At 38.5% G+C, this 21,714-nt stretch overlaps 1 protein-coding gene across 5 annotated transcripts in view; it reads left to right on the forward strand.

Annotated features, from left to right (window-relative positions):
• foxp4 (forkhead box P4) overlaps positions 1 to 21,714 on the forward strand; it is a 126,510-nt gene that overhangs the window by 21,083 nt on the left and 83,713 nt on the right. For all 5 annotated transcript variants that reach the window (XM_056234128.1, XM_056234127.1, XM_056234131.1 and 2 more), the window contains exon 2: positions 21,347 to 21,524. In XM_056234128.1, coding sequence (XP_056090103.1) covers positions 21,357 to 21,524 — 168 coding nt within the window. In that variant the 5' untranslated portion in view covers positions 21,347 to 21,356. The remainder of the gene's footprint in view (positions 1 to 21,346; positions 21,525 to 21,714) is intronic.

Genomic DNA, 21,714 nt, shown 5'->3' on the forward strand with positions numbered 1-21,714 from the left:
TAACAAATCATGACCAATTTCATTTATTTGTATAACTGTTTTAATAATACTTTATATAATAATCCAGTATAATATTGACTTAAAAGGAACTAAACAAATCATTAGATTCATTTTAAGGTAATTTAATATGTTTATATTTATTTATTTATTTATTTTATTTGACTTAAAGAAATTAGTGGTAATTCTAAATGGTCTCCAATGAAATAGATTTGAAAAGGAAACATCTGATTTGGCATTGATGCCAAAACCTTACTGATAGAGCTGTGATGGTACATAAGACACAATAAAGTTAGGAAATACTGTGTTTGCTGGACTGAAGGTTCCTGGGACATTGATATGATAACGGTGGTCTACCAGCGGGTACCAAGTTGTTGTTGTACGAGTATAAACACAGAATCACTACTGTGTATCTCAGTGAGTGTGTATTATTGTTTGTCTGCCCATGTGAGTGTGTGTGTGTGTGTTTGTGTGCACCCTTCTGTGACTGTCTACTGTGAGAAAGTGACATTTTTGTAATCCACTTGGATCCCCAGAGGATATTGACTTCTTTTCACTACCTGCCTAAATGCTGCTTGTTACCTTTCAAAGGAACAGTAGAAAGGAGGAATCGAGAAGAAAAGGTGCAGAACAGCTCCTTGTAGCCGTGTGCCCATCACTGTTCTCCAGCCAGTGGCGATAAACTATGAACAAGGCCCGCAGATCATCCTTTTGGATCCAGTACCTGCTCTGCATTTGTATTTACACTATGTGTAGACTTCTTGTTTGGTTTCATTCTGTTTGGCAGATGAGATATTGTTCCAGTTTGGGTGAGAGTGTGTGAACAGGTCTGGCTCTCTTATATGCTCCGCTGTCTGAGTCTGCCGAGCAAAAGCTTTCATTAAAATTCCCATAATGCTGATGGATGTCAATGGGTTGAGGAACAACTTCACACAGCTGATGCTAACTATAGGGCACTGCATTTTTAAGTCCTTCACTTTACGGTTTCATTTTCATTCAGATTTTTTTTCCTTCAAAAGAACACACACACCGGTGAATGAGCTCAGAGAGATGAAGCCCGCAAGGTGGAAGTGGAACTGACGCACACCCACACAAGCAGACACACTAACCCTCCTGGCAGGCACTTCCAGTAACGACTGAGCTTAAAAGGAAGGCTCCTGGCAGGCAGGTATCAGGGCATCCACAGGGCAGACTCACACATAGCTAAAGTGTGGCTGTGAATGGCTGCAAACGGCTGTTAAATGTTTATAGAGTTGCCAGTCGGCCGTGGACCGAGTTCCTCTTGCATGGCGAGTCACGACCCTTAAGATTAAGTAGTGGAAAAACTGCTTTGATTTGTGAGCTGGAGCTTGTGTGAACAGTAAGTTGACCCTCAAACCGAGTGGGCTGCCCTCTTTTAGCAGTTTCTGACATCCTCCTCCTCAAATTGTATGGGTAGATCAGGTAGAAACATGAGCACTGCACTGCCTCAGAAACTTCCTATTTTTTATTTTTTTTTGGAGCATATACAGTTGCATGGATTCAAACTGGAAAACACTGGCATTGCATACACACTTGTGCTCATTACATATGCATGCCTCACTGTCTATTATTGATGGCTTGCATATCTTTAGGGAATTTTTCTTTTGTTTAAACACATACTTCACTAAAGACGTGTCTTATTTTCAGGCTTTTCTAGCCTGTGGCGATCATGTCAAAACTCTGTAATGTAAAATGCAAAGATACAATAACTGAGATGTACTTTGAAAGTGCATACAAGATAAACAAAGCTTGTGCTTAATTAGGGTGAATTGATGAATAAAAAAAAATCATAGAGCAAACTTTTTAGTGAAATATATTTCAGTGTTTTCAAATTTAAACTTAATACAGTTCTACACCAGTTTTTTGATGCATAAACAGCATTATATTTAAGAAAATAATTGAGTAAATTGTTGTTGTTGTTGTTAATAATAATAATAATAAAAATGTACTACTAATAATATAGTAAAGTTTTTTTAAGAGTAATTATTATTAATACTATTAATAATATAATAATATAGTTACACTTAATAATGATAATAAAAATTTAATACTAATAATATAGTAAAGTTTTTTAAGAGTAATTATTATTAATAATACTATTAATAATATAATAATAGTGTTACGATTAATAATAATATTTACTATTAATAATGTACTAAGTAAAATGTTACTACTAATAGAAATAATAATACCTAGTGCAAAAAAACATTGTTTTATATAATAATGTCTATAGACAACATAGCTACAGTGTGTGTATATGTATGTATATATGTATATATATATATATATATATATATATATATATAGTAGATTAGACACTTCTTTTCTTCTTTTGAACTCTTGCCTGATCTGTTAAACTAACAAGTTAAACTAAAAAGATTCTCATGTTCTATCCGGGATCTTCCTCTAGTTTGATGGTCCATAACCCTAATGAAATTCCACACATTTTCTACATTCTGATGTGCCCCATTTCTGAACTTTTCCCAGGGTTCTGTGTCCTGGCTGCACCACCATGTGACTGCCCATCGCAGACTGTAATTCCCTTTATTTCCCTTTCAGCTGCTTTGTTCAAAAGGTAACAAACGGTGTAGATGTTAATCCGTGAAAAGTCAGTCTCTGTAAGGGCCACGAGACGCCTTGAGACATAGAGCGTCTCAAAGGCTACCTAAACTTTTGTTCCTCCCTTCCTCCTCTCATGGGAAAGAAGTGAACAAGCACAAAGGATTACAAGCCTTATTTGAGTGGTGTAACATTCGGAAACTAATTTTTTTTAATTGAGCTTTCAGTATGCACTTTCAGGGAAGAAATCCAATGGCTTTTTGACAAATCATGAAAACTTTTGCACACGGGTTTTGTACACACACACACACACACACACACACACACACACACACACACACACACACACACACACACACACACACACACACACACACACACACACACACACACACACACACACACACACACACACACACACACACACACACACACACACACACACACACACACACACACACACACACACATCCATCCAGGATCATACATTGACCAATAGTAATGTGGAATGCGTGTTCGCATGGCATGTCATCACGCTAAATGTTGGTCAGTTCAAAGGTGAGAAGCTGTGCTCCATATCCCAACCATGTGCAGACTGGCTAGAACACGATCCCCGGCTTCTCCTCCATCTGCCCGGCCGGTTTCATCTTACACGGGTAAATTACACTCAATCACTGTAATTGCATCCTACACAGCATGTGCCTTTGTGTCAAATTTTCAAGCAGACCCTTCTCTGCCCGCCTTGGGGAAGCAGTTGAAATGATGTCAACGTTCTGGGCTATTTTATGTCTGTTTTGATTAAGCTGAACAAAATCCAAGTGTTTTTCCTGGTTGTTTTCTACATTTAAGGGAAGGAAAAACTTAAGTGCAGCTGGTGGGTGTGCGTTTGTGTGTATAAGGGGGTTTAAGAAAGACCATGTGGAGGAGTTGGTGAATAGTTATATGGTTTGCTTATGTGTTATGGTAAGTGTCGGTGGTTTGCTTCAGTGGTGTGGACATTTTCAAAAGCAACGTGATAAGCTCCTCTTGATCTGTTAAGGAAATGTTTAAAGTCAATCTAGTTTAAAGTTTAAAGATGTGACTTGTGAAAGAGAATAAAAAAGCAGATCAGTCTTATCACACAGATTTTGTGAGAATATATATAACAATATATGACACACACACACACACACATATATTTATGTATGTGTGTGTATATATACAGTATATAAGGATTTGTAGTTCAATTAGATTTGGTATGCTTCTTTGAATCTTTCAGGACTCATTGTAAAGGACTGATGTTTTACATCATTCTCTCTCCTTCTCAGTCCATTTTTCCTGTTATTGCTGGAGCACTGTTACGGCGCCTTATTTTTCGTTGAAAGGCAAGTGGTGTGCGATTGATGAAAAATGAGTGGAGAGAGAGAGCAAGTTCCAGGAGGAGAGCGGGAGAGACAGAGCCGAGAGTTGTTAGAGTTTAAACAATCCTTTTTTGTGACCTGGTTCCTTATTACTCTTCTGGCACCTGCAGTATTTTTCAGTGTTTTGGAAATGTAAACAGACTTAAAATGCCTCCAGATGTTGCCAGCTGTGCTCACCACCACAGCAATATACTGGGAAATGGAGCTTGGGATGTGTGTGTGCATGTATGTGTGTGGAAGTAAAGGGACAAAAGCATTGTGGGTTTCCAATATCCGTCTTATCATTTATTTTGTGCTTCTGTATGCTCATTGTACATATTTTGTTTGTAATTTTTTTTGCCATTGTGATCAAGACAGCAATGCGTCACCTCTGTGTTTTTCAGGCCTGTGAATAGACACATTGTGTCTTTTTCAGTTCAGCACGACCCGTTTTGGCTAAATCTACAGTTGGCGAATTAGAAGGCGCCGTTACAATACGTTTAAAATTTGAAAACACAATTAAATGTCGTTGCTGAGGAGATGGAAATATGACGGAAAGCTTCCATAAAAGACATTGACCTTGCAAACCTCCCATTACAATGGAGACACCTTACTTCAAAGAGGTGCAGGGTGTTAAGGAAATGTTAATTGGTTGACACCGAGGGGGAATGGTGCTGTAAATCGCCCAACAATTTGATCCAATCACCAGCGATGAGTGGACCCCCGTGACACCGGTCCCGGTTGTACCTGCGAGCGCTGCAAATATAATTTTAATTTTATTTAGCCTAATTATGACTGCGAACAGGTTCAATCTCCATTTCCACGCAAAAAGGCCCATATAATCACTTAACTAGGTTTTAATTGTGTGCTCTTGGTGCTTATATTTTGTATGTAACAGTTTTATAATAAATACAACTGTAATTCATCCGACAAGCATGAAAGGATTATTTTAATTACTGAGGCAGCTTTGGCCAAAACTGTGTCAGTATTTGGAAACAGGTTGAAGTAAAGTCAGTTTTTTACTTGGAATGATACATTTACGCATCAGAGATGTTAAGACCACTATGCGTTGTCCTCTGAAAGTAATTAGAGCACTAAAAGCACTAAGATTTTACTTTACTCTCGTCCTGATGATCACATTCGTCCATTCCAAAATCGGAGTGTGTGATAAAACCACATGCACTGCTCTCAGTAGCTGGAATGTGTTTGATCACGACAAAAAGAACAAAGCGAAGAGTTTATCACTACTCGCTCCTTTGGAAAGACGTGTTCCTATTATAGAAAATAAATAAGGATTTGTCTCTGCTGGAGCATTGATGAGGATTTTAATTCCCAAGAGCCTTTGAACATGTCCCTGCACTAAGAAATGTTTAGTCATGCCGGTCCATTTAGCCTTTTAATCTCTGCTGAAATTCTGGGGGTTGAGGGATGTTTCCAGCTCAACAGGTTTTTGAGATCTACTTTTAGAGGTCTCAGGGAAAAGAATTCCCCTTAATTTCCCCCCCTCTTTTGTAGGATTTGTACACGCACGGACAATAAAAAGGCTTCACAGCTTGAAGGGTGACAGCTTCTGAGCCTGTGCCAGTTTTTAACCATCAAGGCCTTCAGATATTCCATATGGATTTCTAGATGTTTGCGTTTTGCGTACAGCATCTGGCATGCCTTTTTTGTCAGATCTGTTTTTTGGTTACATCAAATGTGTAAAAACCCCATTAGAGGATAAGTTTAGGCTAAATCTAAGTCCTCAGACTAAAGGCAAACGGATGTCAAGCAAGATCCTGTGCCTGAAACAAAAACATACCATGTTATCATGATATCTGGTTCTAGAGATTTCCTTAACCAGTTAGCACTATGCTAATATAATAGGCTAAGCTGTTAGCATGCCAACCGAAGAAAATGCAAAGAAAAGGGAAATGTTCGATTTTTGACAATTTTATTAATTTAAAAGCCATTACTATATTTTCGTGTTCAAGAATGAATGTTTTGTTTATGAATAAATATGTAAAAAATAAAAACAATCTTTTTTTCTATTATTTCTTATTAAATGTCATCCCAACCATTGGCTTTGCTGAGAGATAGGATCTTTGCATGATATCATGCAATAATGTTTTGTAAAAGTGGGTTAACAGGCTAATCTTGTCACAAAAAAAGCAAATCAGCAGTTCACTTTGCAGATATGGTTTGCAACCGCCGTGAGAAATGTTTGCAAAGCGAACTATTCAGTTTTTCCTCACAGCTTTGGCCATGTCTTGGAGTCTAGGAATATAGGAACTCTGTTTTTGTCCCACATGCCAGACACAATTCACAGCGAAACGACTGATTCCGAAACTACCGAATAACGTGGCTGCAGCAGTGGGTGTAAAACCAGACGTCTACAAAAACTTTAAATCGTACATCATCCCACTTCATCACAAGGCCCTGATGCAATGAGTTGTCTTTTCGTCTTTGAGGTGAAGTGTCAACTTCAAGAGATGCGAGGTAATGACAAAAAAAAAGCTTTTAAACATGTAGTTTTAAACTTGGGGAGAGAAAAAAAGAATGCATGCTGGAATTTGGGTGATTGAAGAGCGAGAGAAAGAGAGAGAAACAGAGGTGCCTGGGACAAAAGCGGTATTGTATCATTTAAATGACTTCTGAACTGAAAGCTTTAAAACTTCTCCAGAGGGCTAGGTCAATAAAACAGAGAAACAGGGGTTGGCAGGCCCGCACCTAGACGCTTCCAGGAAAAGGAGATGTAAAAATCAATTTGCCGTGAAAAAGGTAAACAATCGGAAATGACAAATATGCAGGTTTTTTCCATTCCTTTATTTTCGAAGGTATTAAAAAAGCAGAGGAGAAAGAGAAGTCAGAGTCAGAAGTCTACGGTGAAAGATAGCAGATGGCGTTTGCCTCCCCACCCCCCTGGCCCCCCACCCTTTTCCCGTCCCGGGCTGTCTTGATAATTCCAAGCTGTGATTTTTTTTTTAAGTTGTTTTAGAACCATGAAATCGTTTAAAGCTACGCAGACGGTTCTTGAAAGTTCTACCAGTAGCGAGAGTAGTATTTTTTTTTTTTTTTTTTTTATTCAACAGTAGAGATATGATACATGGCGAATTACTGATATGCAGGAATGTTAGCAACAGGTGGGTGCCATTGTGGAGGAAACGATTGCAATAGCTCAAAGAAGCACCACAGATTGTGTTCGAATAACAGTCAAGGCCCCAGATGCTCTGGAATGTGTTTTGGTGAAACAAGGAAGAGAAATCAATTTGCTTTAATTGTCTTTTAAAAGCATTGTATTTTCCTTTCTTTTTTTTTTTCTCTTTCAGACCCCCAGCACCCCACCCCCACCCCCAGCTCCGCTTGTACCTTTTAGCCCGAGTGTCTAGTTTGATGTTGGCTTTGTGCTGGCGCTCACCTCCTCCTGACTAAGGGCGTTAGCTCTGCCTGGCTGCCCCTGGGCTCGGGCTTGGGGGCTCTGAACCAGACTAGCAGCCTTTCTGAATCAGTCATGCGAGTTCTCCAATTAAAGCCAAAGGAATGAATATGCCTCTTACACGTCCAGTCTATCCGCCGCTATCATTACAGAACCGCTTCTCTAAAGATGGCCTTTCAAGTGCGCTTGGTGTCAGAAGTAAGGAGATTGGAATGAGCCCTTTTAGTATGCACTTCATTAGAGTGTTATTGCCCGAGGTTCGATTGGAGATGGAAGCTTTTTTCCATTTAAAAAAAAGGCCTCGAACTTCCTCTACCCAACGTTTTGGGCCTGTGTTTTAAGACACAGATGCAGATTTAAATGCAGATGTTTTCGCAGTCCAACACCAGCTTAAAAGACTCGACTGATAATATGGACATTGCGAATTCCTTTGTTGCGAGACGTTTAGTTTTTTTCTGTGTATGTCATGATTTTTGTCTTAAGAAACATAATCCTCTTTTCATTTTTCCCCTCCGCCTCCCTTGTTGAAAAGAAATAGAACTCTTTAAAAACTCCCTCGGGAAACAAAAAAAAGGGGGGTGGGGGGAGGGGAAAAAAGATTGGGGAAAAAAAATAACAAATACATTTTCCAGGTCCTAATTAGCCTGTTTTTCTCCCTCTAGATATTCTCTATTTCTTCTCCTTCACTCTGCCTTTCTCTCCTTCCCATTCCCTCAGCATTTACTCTCCCCGCGTAATTGAACTTGTCCACGTATCCTTCTCTGGAGAAGGACAAAGAGGCTAGTCTTACAGTATGAGTACAGAACGGGGAGAGAGATATAACGAGATAATGCCATAAAATCCATTTTTCTTTCCCTTAAATCTCGCCATAGTGGCCTGTCAGCACCTGTAAGCGGAGACTTGTAAAACGAAGAGGACGAAACTTGATCATCAGGGCGATTACGGTAGCGTACCGTTTGCATGCTGTTCATTAGAGTTGCTCTCACTCTCCGCTCGCCGCCCAAGCTGTTAATATCTGCTTGACTTTTAAATGCCACAACAAGCTGACTCACGATTACGATGGCCAGACTCACTCTGGCCCGTGTTTTATTTTTCTTATGGTGAGGCAGATAAACAGTTAGCGCGAACTAGGCATTGTGCACACACATCGCAGCACGCAAACCATTAATTCATAATGAGATAATCATGTGGAGGGAAACATTCGGTAGCATAATATTTAGACAGACACAACACAAACTACACAAAGGGAGGCAGCCCAGACTGTATCTCCCCTTCTCCCCTGTGGTTTCTTTTTTTATATATATAATTATTTTCATATACATAATCTTTGTGAGTAAGCCAAAACTAGCACAGATGGGCAAGTTTAGGACGTATTGCTCATTTAGACTTGCTCGTTTATTTGGTTTGTCCATTAGTTGGTCTATAGTGGTTCTCAACTGGTTTTGCTTCAGGAAATTAAGTAGTGAGCGACCCAACGCTATACCAAAATAGTTTACTGTGCAAAAAAATAATAATAATAATAATTAATGGCCATAAAATAATAAAACCTGTCAAATTTGACATCTGTATAATTTGAGTAGCTTCTATTAAATGTTTAGTTGTAAAAAGTTAAGGAACCTTTTTATTTTCGTATCCATACTCGCCAATTGAGAACCATTGCTTCATAATACTCAAAACTCCCGTCTCTTCAGAAAAATCTGAAAAATTATGGCACGTGGTCAAATTTGTCTTATCGAGTAGAAATTGCCCGTTTTTCACTCTTCTTTCTCCAATTTGTTTTCTCTTCAAATGAACCAAGGCTAAAAGGGTTCTCCCTCTCCTTTTCTCTTTCTCTCTCCCTCTCCCCCCTCTCTCTCCCAACTTCTGGCTGGAGGGCTGTATTAAAATTGGCACTTTGAATACCCACAGTTCTCTTTGTGCCGTATTACAGTGATTGGCACTGTAACACACTCATGTTTTGGGTCTGGGAAGGCAGTATGCACTTTCACATTGTGTCGAGTTGATTTATTTATTTATTTATTTGTGATGGGCATTTGGTTATTATAATTTAGGTTATTGAAATGACATATTTGACTCTTACACTGTAAGACGTGAAAATGTGTGAGCTATTTCTACCTGATCTGACACTTGAAAAATGATTTTAATGCTTTAACCGAATGTAATCAGTTTGATTGAGGCATATTTAATAATCTTTTTCATTTAGCAGTTACCACGTTAACACATATTTTAGGTTACCTGACAATGTAGTGTATGGCATGGTGTTTATATTGTAGTTAGCAATGAATTTATTAAAGTTAATAAAATAATTATAGAGTTGTATTTGTCAAATGTTATAAGAATCATCCATCCATCACATTTTACATTACAAATATTTGTGCTGAATTTTAAGAGTATAAAATCTCATGATGGGTTTGTTCCAAACACAGCTTAGTGAACTTTAAACTAGGCTAGAAACAACTTTAAACAACCTAGACAGAACTTTAAAACATGCATTCAAATACTTTAACCTTGAAATCTCCCCTCGCAAATGTGGCAGTACTCTTTTTTTCATCTTTTAAATGTTTGAGTGTTTGATAGTTTGAGGTCTATAGCAGAAACCACTCGGGAATTAATGTCATTCATATGCCCTGCGGAAATTACTTTTGAAATGCATATAATCTAAAACATGCAAATGAGGCTGACTTTATGCACCCTGTTTAATATGAATTATCATTTTCTGAATACCTATTATTACTGCGTACATTTCTCCAATTATATTGTTCTTTTTTTGTCACTTCTGCGCTCTCGCACACACACGCATGCTCACCCCCAAAAGTGTGACACGCTAGAGAGAGAGAGGGAGAGAAAGCGACTGCCCTGGTGTAGCGTGTATATTTCTTCTGGAATTTTCTTCCAGGATTTTAATGACGTGTAATAAGGCTGATAATGACACAAAGGCAGCTACTCTTGTTCCGTTGAGAGGAACGGAAAATGAACAAGGTGAAAAGGCGACGTGTCACGTACTGATTTTAAAATCTTCCTCGCTGAAATTGAATTGGGACACAAGCTTCTGTTTTCATAGCGGAAAAAAACACTTCACGCTGGATATAAAGACAAGTTAGTGAGAGCAAGCATAATTCATGAATATTGAATAAATGCAGTGAAAAATTGATGTAATATTAAAGCGAACTCTGCATGTTTAGTTTCTTCCCTGATTCTACACGGGTTCTGACACCTCATAACAATGACTACAGTTAAGCAATTAATGTTCTTGTCTATGAAACGGGTTTACAGTATGTGCACTCTTTTTTTTTTTTTTGGTTGGGGGGGCTGAGACATTAATTGAAGGCATCCATTTTCAAACGAATTACCTCTCTAATTTATTTATATTACATTATGAATTATTCTATTGATATTATTATGATCAAATTAGTAATGCTTTTCTACTGTTCGTTCTAGTGATATCAATTTGCATTCAAGTCACTTTAACAAAGATTTTCCTTTCTGTGCTAAATAATAAAACAGACGTTTTTTAATGCAATCAGCACCGCTGAAGATGGAATTAATATTTTAGCTTTTACTCTTGGTGAGAACTTTATTAGGCAGTGCAACTACTGGAGAATATAATATGGAAATGTCTCTCGGTTACTAGTTATAAACAGTGGTGGTTTTTATCCAGAAATCAAGTATGTGTTTGAATGTCTTTAGTCATGGAGCCATTTTCAAGATGGTGTGGAGTTATTGCTTATGAGATGCCTTGGACCAAGTTCAGAAGTACTAAAATTCAATTAATTTGAAAAATGGACATGCTATCATTTTTCCACATGCCACCTCCTAAAGTGTTGTTTTTTTATTATGGAGTTATAAAATTTTATTTGATTATACCCACTCTGATCCAATCAATTAATTAACTCAGAAATCCAGAGTGCCAGTCATGAAAGCAGATGTATAAAATTATATCATGTCCACTTTGAACTTATTAAAACATCACTTTGCCCCACCGCCTCGTTTAAAGTCTTAAGTTAGTCGTATTTCAGGCCGATCATTTTCATAATTTTTTGTGTGTGGAAAAAGTCAGTTCAATTTTAACCTTTAATTGTTTTTTAATATTGTGAGAATAGTTAAATGACCAACAGACAATTTTTTGCTAAAACTATTAAATTGTTAAACAATTACATTTTAAATTATTTTATAATTAATATTTTTTAATAATTAGTGATTTGATATACTGATTGGTTGGCATTTATGTTTTTGTTTATTGAAATTTTATTCCACTTTTCTTCTCCTGTCTGTTCCATGGTGAGGCGTCCTTACTTTGTCGAGTTGGCATGGAGCAAAAACATGAACTGGTTTCACTCCAGATTTTCCTGTCCCCACTGTCTTTTTTTTCTTAATCTTTTTTCTTAATCTCTGCCACCATCTTCCCTCTCTCACTGTAATCTCAGATGCTGCTCATTTAAACTTAATCTCGCAAATGAAGGTCATGTTCATAAAAGCAGATTTTGCATCCAGGTGCATTTAGGCAGTTGTTGGATTGCTTGTTCCTCAAGCCATAACTTTCCACCTCTGTTCCACCATGTTAAATAAACTTTGGGTATTAGTGCCTCAGGCATTTTTAAGATGGCCCTTGCCCCATCATTAGCCTCTTAAACCATTGTAGGAATTGAGAAATGGCTTTATCTTGATGATCACAGGATAATAACCACGGCCTATTAACATGACCCACAGGCCCCTGCCAACCTCTCCCTTTAAAGAGCCACACACACAATACATGATCCTTACAGATGTCTGTCTGTCTGTAGTTCTATCTATCTGTCATTCATTCTATCTATCTGAAGTACTCTTTCATCGACACTAAAGAATTAAGAATGTTGTTGGTAAAAAAGACTGGACAAAATACACATTTTAAATGAATTAATCAATCCAACATTTGATGGAAAACAAACACTTTTATTTAAAAAATAAAGACATGAAATTGCCACTATAACCAGTAGATGGCTGTTAGGTTTGTGAGCATGTAGGACTTAAACTAGCACTAAACAGAAACTCTTTTAAAAACCTCTGGTATTTTAAACACCTCTGATTGGCCATTACTTTCAACAGACATGCCTGTGATTGGCTACAATGTACTCAACGCTGAAAAATCACATTGTAAACGGACACATTTGCAGTGACCAATGCGCCAGGCTGGGGTAATGCTGGGGCGATTAACATCCTAGCATGCCTATTTTGCGTACCCCTGCATACTCGTACCCCTGGCTGGGAATCACTGGTTTAAATGGATGAAAATGTGTGTGTTCAATGGCTGACAAATGGGCCGTTTGTGAAAGCCCAGCACCTATTCCAAACATTTGCGTTGATCTGATGGTGAGGAGGCCTCGTATAGAAATCTCCAGTCTCTTAAACATCAAGGGCAGGATGGAAAATCACTTACTTTTGGCCAAAAAGAAAAAGGCAGAGGGTAGTAGTAGTGTCCGGGGGAGTAAATGTTTGCCCGGTCACACAGACACACAGAAGCGATCTCATCGGTCGGGAATGCTTGGTGGTGTTTACCGAATGCAACGAAACCCACCTGATTAAAGCTAATCTTTATGGGCTGGACAAACAGGACTTTGCCTCCTTCTACATCAGGTGCGCGTCACAGCAGGAACACATCAGATCGCCATATGGTACATTAGATATTTTATGAATCTAATTGCCTCCCCCACACGCTTTTTTTTTCTTTTTTTCTGATTGTCTCTTCTGTTTTATTTGGCCTCGTTTTCTTTCCCCCGTGAGAATCTTTCTTACTTTTTTTACTTTCATATCGGCATGTCCTTGATAATTGAATTGTCCTTTTAAGTGCCTCTGATTTTTGAGAGAGTCAGCGGGTAAGCAATTCCTTAATTGTCATCTGCCATAGTTTAGATTTGAAGGGAAAAAGGAAAACCTCAGCTAAAAAATTTGAAATTAGGACACCAACTCTGAAGCCCGTTGAAAATTATCACAAGATCAAAGTTGTGTCATTAGCCTGATGAACGCAGATCATTCCGTTCATTTAATTTTCTTTTTCCACGCTCCCATTTATTTCTGTGCCCCTTGTCTCAGCCTGTGCCGTAGGGAAATGAATTGGTTATTTTTGGACATTGGTGGTCCTAAGCTTTTGTAATAAGAGCTAAGGGTTTCGGTTGTGACAGTAAAAGCAATCTAGTCCCCAATAAACCAGCAACCATTCCCAATGTTTACCTTCACTGCTATTTAAATCAGCATGGCTGGAATGCACATGCACACAAATGTTTCTTTTAGATGTTCATTTTTCTTTGAGGCCAAGAAATGAGCAGGTAAAGTCTATATCTATCGCACCTGTACAGGCTGGAACTGTTCCATGCGATCACAAGAGGAGGCTGTTGAGTTCGACTGGATCTGTAGCTCATATGCTGTACAAAAGCACCATCTTTCCTCAAGATCTGAGAATGAGGGCAAAACACAAGAGTGCATCATCTTTACAGGACAATTATGAGTTTACAGAGACTTTATGTATTTGATTACCTGGTATTTAGAAGATATCTGTTATCCTATAAGATGTGCAGTACACTAATTGCAGGGATCTGCTTGGAGCAATTGAGGGAGGCAGCTGGGGTTTATGTATTTTGCCTAAGGGGCAGTTGTCCTTTACCTGGGATTGATCCAGGTAACCATGTTTAATCAGTCTGGTCAATCAGGAGGTAACACTGATTCCATTAAAGTCAATATGAAAAAAGTTAAAACCATGTTTACTGTTATTGCAAAGAAAACATTTGGCTTTACAACTTTACTTTTCGGCTGTTAGAGTTACATTATCTTATTTTCAGCCAACACAGTCTCATGACAATTTGTTGTTATTTTGCATTTTACACATTTATATGAATTCATATAATCTCATTTGTTCCGTTTTTGAACAACCTGCTCACGTGCCAAATTAAAACAATTGTAATTTTGTTGTGCTTTTTCATCTTTATTTTTTATAACTTATTTATAAACTTACACTCTAAACAATGCTGGGTTGTTTTAACCCACATTTGGGTCAAATATGGACAAACCCAAATGTTGGGTTAAAAATGTAATTAAAAATTTTAACCCAACTTAAGCTTTCACTTTCAACTGTACATTTTTTTTATTACATTTTTAACCCAACATTTGGGTTTGTCCATATTTGACCCAAATTTGGGTTGAAACAACCCAGCATTTTTTAGAGTGTATTTTTAACTTATTTTCTAAACATTACTATTTAGGTTTTATTTAGATTTTGTTTATTGTTTCAGTTTCTTTCTTTTTTTCTTTTTTTAATATAGCCTATTGCCAGTCAGTTATTTTAGTACTTCACCTTACAATTATTTTAGTTGGTTGCAAGCATTTCTAATTCATACACTCTTTTTTTTTTCACCTATTTTTCAATTAACAAGTTTTTAATCATTTTAGTTTTAATTGTAGTTATCAATAATACTAATTTGTATGAAAATGCAACGTTGATTTGGGTTGTTTTCACCCCATTTTGGTATAAATTGCCCTCTTTTGAAGATCCAATCGATTCCTGGTGGATAATATAATAAGAAAAAGTATAAATGTAAGTAAAAAAAAAGTTTCAACCATAGTTTTCTCATTAAATATCCTGTTTCACTCCAAAATGTCACATTACGTCAGTAAAATGGTTTGCGGACGCCATTTCATGTTGAATTTAAAGGCCTGGGGTGAGTGAGTATGTAAGTGGGTGGCAACGAGAAGGGATTCTGTCATAATGCCAAGTGGAGCAGTGTGCCACTTCCACGGAGAGAAACCACGCTGGAGTGGAGTGGAGAACAGCTTCGCTCATAAAAAGGGAATGCATAAGTGCTCGGCTAAGCAGTCTTCAAACGAGGGTCTCTTCTTTACTGTCAGGATATTCCAGTGTGCCGTACCCCTCGGGAGGAGCGGGTAGTTGATCCCTTTGAAGTGGCCGGTGCTGGGCCAAGGTTAAAACTGCTAAGAGACACCCAGCAATTCCGACTTTCCTTTATTATTCTATCAAGAACACTTATTTGTTTCTGAACCTTTCTTGTGGGGTCTTACTTTAGGTACCCTGCTCATTACATCTCTCTCACTCTCACGCTCTCTCTCAGCTCTGGGTCTTCCTGCTATCTGTCTTCACGGCAGACAGTGACAGACTTCCCCTGGGCCCGGCCTTTTAGTTGATGTAGTCATACCTGCCCCCCTCCCTCTCACCACCACCACCACCACCAACCATACGTCTAGGGAAGACAAATCTAGAGGAAGAGCCGCAAGCTGTGTGTTCTAACCACTGGGACACACACCTGCCCTCTGCCCCGTGGGCTAGCAGTTGGAGTTGCTAACACAAATACACCGTATCCTTCCGTAGACCGCGTTCCTGAATGTTTGTGTCCCGAGAGCAGTTCTTCCTGATGAGGCAAATAAATAAACACAATGAATGTGTGTTTGCTTCAGAAACAGCTTATTTTTTTGTTCAGGCTTGAATTAAGAGTTTATTTATTTTATTTTATATTTCAATTTTTTTTTTTTAAATGTATTTTTTTTTATTAGTTTTTGCATTCTCTGTAATGCGACTATGCTCTACTGTTTGAGCTACATTAGCTGGTTGTAATGGCATTATGGGCCAAAATGATGTATCTAAGTAAACGGCGTAATTAAAAACAGCCTTGTGTTGAACCTATGGTGTCTTAAAAAGGTTCCTATTATAGGCAGCTTACTAGATTTTGGAAAAGAGCAAGTTGTTACGTGTGCTCAGGTGGACTTTGCTCAGTCATATTTGGTGACAAACAGAGGTGGCGCACTCCTGACGAAGCGTTCGCTTCTCTGCGGGACTGTTGTTTCAGTAGCCTGAGGGAGAAGACATGAGATGTGCTGGCACAACTGTGGCTGTCTCCACTAATCATGTTGGCTGCTTCTTTGTTTTATTAATAAGAGCATTCCTGCGAGCTGATGCAAGGCTCTAGAAACAGCCTTTGTGGGACTTATATAAATAGACCTGTATAAGGCTTAACATGATAAAGAGTTATTAATCTGGTAACCTGCTGAAAAACTACTGAGACTGGTGTCTGTGTGTGCTGGCGTGTGCGTAACGTGCAGAAAGAGCTCTTCCACAGGTGCAAAGGAAGACAAATAAAGCTAACAGCCCTGCTGAAAAATGTGAAACGGTTCCGCATGTGCCTTGAAGAGTTCCTATAAAGAAGAGGACAGGAAAGATGGAGTAAATGAATGAGTCGGTGATAAAAAAGTGGGAAAGGACTGGCAGAATAAAGCGGTATTCCATTTTTATAAATATTGTCAAAGTTGTCATCTTGTATTACGTCCGTTTTATTTTCTTTTTAGATCTGGGTAATGCTCTTTGTAGTTAAATGGAGCTCTGGTGTGTGCCGGAGAGCTGAAGTTGCAAATTTAAACCAGTCTGTCGGCATTGCCAAGTGAGTTACGGCTTGAATCCTTGCATTATTTTAGATATTGCTTCTTGAACAGTCCTTTTCACTGCAAAGGAAAATCTTTACCCCGGTTTAATGTTTGCCATATTTTCTTTTACTGAGAACTAAACAAGAGGGAAAAAGGCTAAATGTGTAAAATGAAATTTCAGGTATCACAGTCAATTATCCGTTATAGAGCTTTCAATGTTTTAGAGGCCAGTAATAAGCTTTTATATGAAGGATTTGAAATACACTCATTTTCATCTGAAATAATAAAGACCGATTCCTGGCGCTGTAACGGACCATCTGAACATGGTGCTGGCCCGTTTACCATCTTCATTCTGGTGAAATGATCCAGGCTGGAAGTACTGAATTCAGAAGGCATTAGTGGGGCTTGTGTTTTGGAGTCGGACCGGAACGATGAGCCCAATCCGCAGTCTGGGGGCTGCAGATGTGCTGATCTGGGATCAGCCGGCTGGATCTGACAGCCTCAATCCTCTTCAAAGCTCTCGGCACGCCAACCGGGCCATGAAAGACTGTAAAAGCAGGTATTCAGGTTCAGAGGTACATTGAGATCCACTCCAGCGAATCTGTGCTTCATGCACTGAGCCTGTCATCATTTGAATGTTTACAGATTGACTTAAAAATATGTTTTACTATGTTTACTACTTTTTTTTAGCTTTATAAAAAAAAGTGTTATTCAATATACACGTTTTTAATTTATGATTTAAAATTAATTTCGCTTTTTTATAATGAGATTGTAAAATGTCTTGGTGCAGCTCCTCAAAAAACGTAATGATATTTCATGAATTCATAATGATTGATATTTGTTAACTTGAAAAAATATATTTAAACTTTTTGGGAAATTATGATTAAGATCTACAAAAATACATCACAATTTTATGCAATACACATTTTTAATTTATGAATGAAAATTTAGACCTTTCGTAAAATATCATGTGGTGTGGGTCCCCAAAACGTAATAAATATATATATATATTTAGTGTTTTTGATTTAATGATTAAGATCTGTATGTATTCAAGGTGTAAGGAAATATTTTTCTTTTTACACCATTAAATTTAAACGAATATAAAGAGTACTTTTTTTTAAAGAACTGTATGGGTTTTAAACTAGATTTTTCCCTTTCTTTTTCATGGACACTCGGTAACACTTTACAGTAAGGTTTCATTTGTTAACATTAGTTAATGTATTAACTAATATAGACTAACTGAGCAAGACATTTGTTACTGTATTTGTTAATCTTTGTTAACGTTAGTTAATAAAATGTTAATAAATACAACTTTTGATTTGAATAACGCATTAGTAAATGTGGAAATTGACATTAACATAGATTAATAAATGCTGTAGAAGTGCATAACGTTAGTTCATGTGTTAACTAATGAAACCTTATTGTAAAGTGTTACACTCTTATGTCATTGACTCATCTGCTTTTGTTGCCTGGAAAGTATAAACGGCTGTCAAGTTCATTTAGGCACCTGATGCTTTGTCTATGTTAATACCGTTGACGTCTTTAGCAAACTGTGTTCCCTAAACAATAAAAAAAACGAGCTGGGAAAAGACAATCTACCTTTCACCTCTGACCCTGTCGGAGTACTGGAAGCTTTTAGTCCCCGCTGGGCTTGCTATGTTTTGAGAGGGTGTGAAGTGACGGCCCACCTGTATGAGATTTACCCAGGAGACCTCCGCCCCTTGGCCTACCTGGCTCAGACGGCGTCTTTTCAACCCTGCTCTCTCAGAATCCTCTGTTCCCGTGCCAGCCGCCGACTCCGACCCTGAGCACAGGAACGGAACTGCAGCTGCCTCGGGGGTAGACGGAGAAGAGAGAGAGAGAAGGGAAAGGAGAATCTTTGCTTCGGGGAGGATGGGAACCACAAACTGTGGTTTGTTTCGCCATCTCTCCGTTTCCTGACCTTGTTTGTTTTTGCGTTACTTCCTTTTTAATACGAATGAGGGGAAAAAATCTGCAGCTTTCACTTTTTACTGCTTATATGCACTTCTGAAGCCGAATCGGAATTCAGGGACGTGTTTATCCCCGCGTTGCTATCTTACCTTAGCAACTCTCAGCATCAGCAATATAAACAGCTCTTAACAGCTAGTCACAGAAGTTCCCATGATCCCTTGTTGCAGTCTCAGTACTTGCAGAAACAGGATAGAGAATGAATCACCACCCCCTCCACCCTTTCTTGTAAGTGCCAAAGAAAATCTGCTGATATTAGAACATAAAAAAGAGAAAACCTCAGTGCATAGCCAGTGCATTGCGTTACCATGCCGCGAAGACGCTGGTCCTGGGATTTTTGTTTTATCTGTTGCGAGCTGAAATTTATTTTTTCGGTGTGTTTTTGTCCCTGAGGCAAAGGCAAGTTTGGTCCCATTTCTCTTCCGTCCCAATTAAAAGGCAAACGTTCCTTTTTTTGTGCATTGCCCTCCCCCAAATGCACATTTTATCTCTTCGATCTGAAGAAGAACGCCTACCCTTTCTGCATCCCTCACTCCCCCGTAGAAGAAAAATGCATCTTCCTCTGTTCTCACAGGTCAAAGTTCAGCCAGAGGGGCTTCGGGGGCTAAACATGATGCGGCAAGCCTCAACATTGGCGGCTCAGATGAGCCTGCCAAAAACAATTACAAGACGCTGCAAACTTCTGTCTCACAGCCGTAATCAAAGGTTCCCTGTGCAGATTTATTGGGCTGCTTTATTTACGACCTTCCATTATAGTGGCAATATACACCCATTACGGGATATGACAAGGCTTCATGCTTGCTTACACCTCGGTCTGGTTAATATGGCAGTGATGCACTCGCTCAGCAGCTGCTCGTTCCTTCAAGCTCTCCGATGCAACAAGTCTTGCATTTCTCGAACGGTGGGTTACTTTCTTGCATGAAATTATGAAATAGGGGTTAGTCATGATGAAAAGTTGACGACGTGGGTTTTGAAAGCTATTGTTGGGGTTTTGGTATTGTCCCCTACATGTCACATTCGAGTGATATAGATGGTCTGGGTTGATGTATTAACCACACGTGGTTCCTCTTGGCTCCATAGACAATAAAACTACCCACGTCTTTGGTTTGCGTCCCCCATGATACAAGACATGCCTGCATCCTCTTCAGTCATGCGAGTTTTGCGTGACTGCCTCAGTTGACAGCTTTGAATGAAGTATACAATTCCTCAACCAGGTGCATTTAAGTGATTCCAACTGTGAACTTGTTGGACCCATAAAAGCACCCTCGAGTTTCCAAAACGTCCCAATGTACAGTAGATCTGGGTGTCGAAGCCAGTAAAGAGTCTTCTATATCTCTGTCTTAGTGGTCTTCAGCTGTTGTTGTGGCGAGCTTTACTGTACAGCACGTACTGCATGTGTAGATAGTACCATTCCCACAATGCAATCACAATGCTCCATGTTGATGATTTTTATGTTTTTATCTTATTGCTTTTGTAAGCAGGTCAAATGGCCAAGGTTAAATAAAGCAAGCAAATTTAGTAAAAACAAGTCGAATGTACTGTGTGGTCCATGTTTCATATGGTTTTGGAATATAGCCTACAGTAGTCAGCATTTGAAGTGGATCAAAACCTTTCATCAAATTTATACATGAATTTTGAACAATACCCGTTCTATATATATATATATATATATATATATATATGAAATTAGGAATCTCATTTTACTGGCTTTTTCTTATTAATTTATTAATAATTAAATTAATTTAGACATTAAGACATCATAGAAGAGGTATATTCAAGTAATTTTATGTGTGAATTACAATTTTTATGTATTTTTAAATAAATTAATTTATCAGGAAAAAAACATTACAACAAAATTGACATCTTTTTAAAGTGCAGTGATTTTTCTAATACGACTATACACGTCAATAAGTCATCAGTTCACTGAATCATTCACTCATTTGAAGCCTTATTTCGTCTTTCACTCACTTTACCTCTTAAAGATACTAAATGCATTCCTCTTCTTTTGGAAGTTGCTTGTGTTTTTGTACTGCTGATAATAAGTTGCTCGAAAGGTTGGTGTTTCTTTAGAGCAGATGTTTTCTAATTGAAAGCGCCTCTTTGTCACTGTTGTGGATGCATCAACACTCTCTGTCAAAGACAAATGTCCTTCGATCAGAGCTGGTGCACTGTGTTGTAACCTTTGGGAAAAGGGAAAAGCATGCCACTATTTCATGGCACAATGCCATTTTAGTTTGACACAAGTATCTCTTCAGGCAGACCTTCGTTGCTCCTTCCTCTGCGTTTGTGTCCTTGGCTGCCATTGGCTGTTCAGAGGCTCAGGTGGTTCTTTAGGTATATCCTAATAGATGTATGGCGCACTGCTTGTTTATTATGTTCTTATGAAGGTTAGCAGCTGTGGCACTGTATTTCTACTGCAGATAAACACTTTCTGATGGGGTTGATTGTGAATCTGTGCAATTGATTAGTGTGTGTATATTTGCTTTTGTGATAAAACTGCCTATATAGATCTTAGCATGCTTCCTAGGACTTCTAACAATGCCTGATGGTCACTCAATATGTTTTTCTTTTCTTTCTTTTTTTCTGCAAGGTGCCACGTGATGATGGTAGAATCAGCAACTGAGACCATTCGAACTACACCCTCCAGTCAAAATGGAGTCAGCAGCCTAAGCAGCCAGTCAGATGGCGGAGGAAGAGAAGGCGGGTCCAACTGTGACACCAATGGGGAGATCAGCCCTGTGGATTTACTGCACCTTCAACAGCAGCAGGTGTGTGTGTGTGTGTGTGTGTTCGTGTGCAAAAGACCCTAAGTTTTCTACCCTGACTTTCAGGAAGCGTGTTGAGCTGTTAGTTGTTTCTTGTGCAATTCCCATGTCTTGCGCAATGTACAAACAAGCAGATATATGAAGCAAATTGAATTACATTGTTTTTAAAACCTCAAAGAGTTGATTGTGTGGT

Source organism: Rhinichthys klamathensis, unplaced genomic scaffold, assembly GCF_029890125.1.
Source record: "Rhinichthys klamathensis goyatoka isolate OS25496 unplaced genomic scaffold, OSU_Roscu_1.1 h1tg000390l_1, whole genome shotgun sequence".
NCBI classification, from domain to species: domain Eukaryota; kingdom Metazoa; phylum Chordata; class Actinopteri; order Cypriniformes; family Leuciscidae; genus Rhinichthys; species Rhinichthys klamathensis.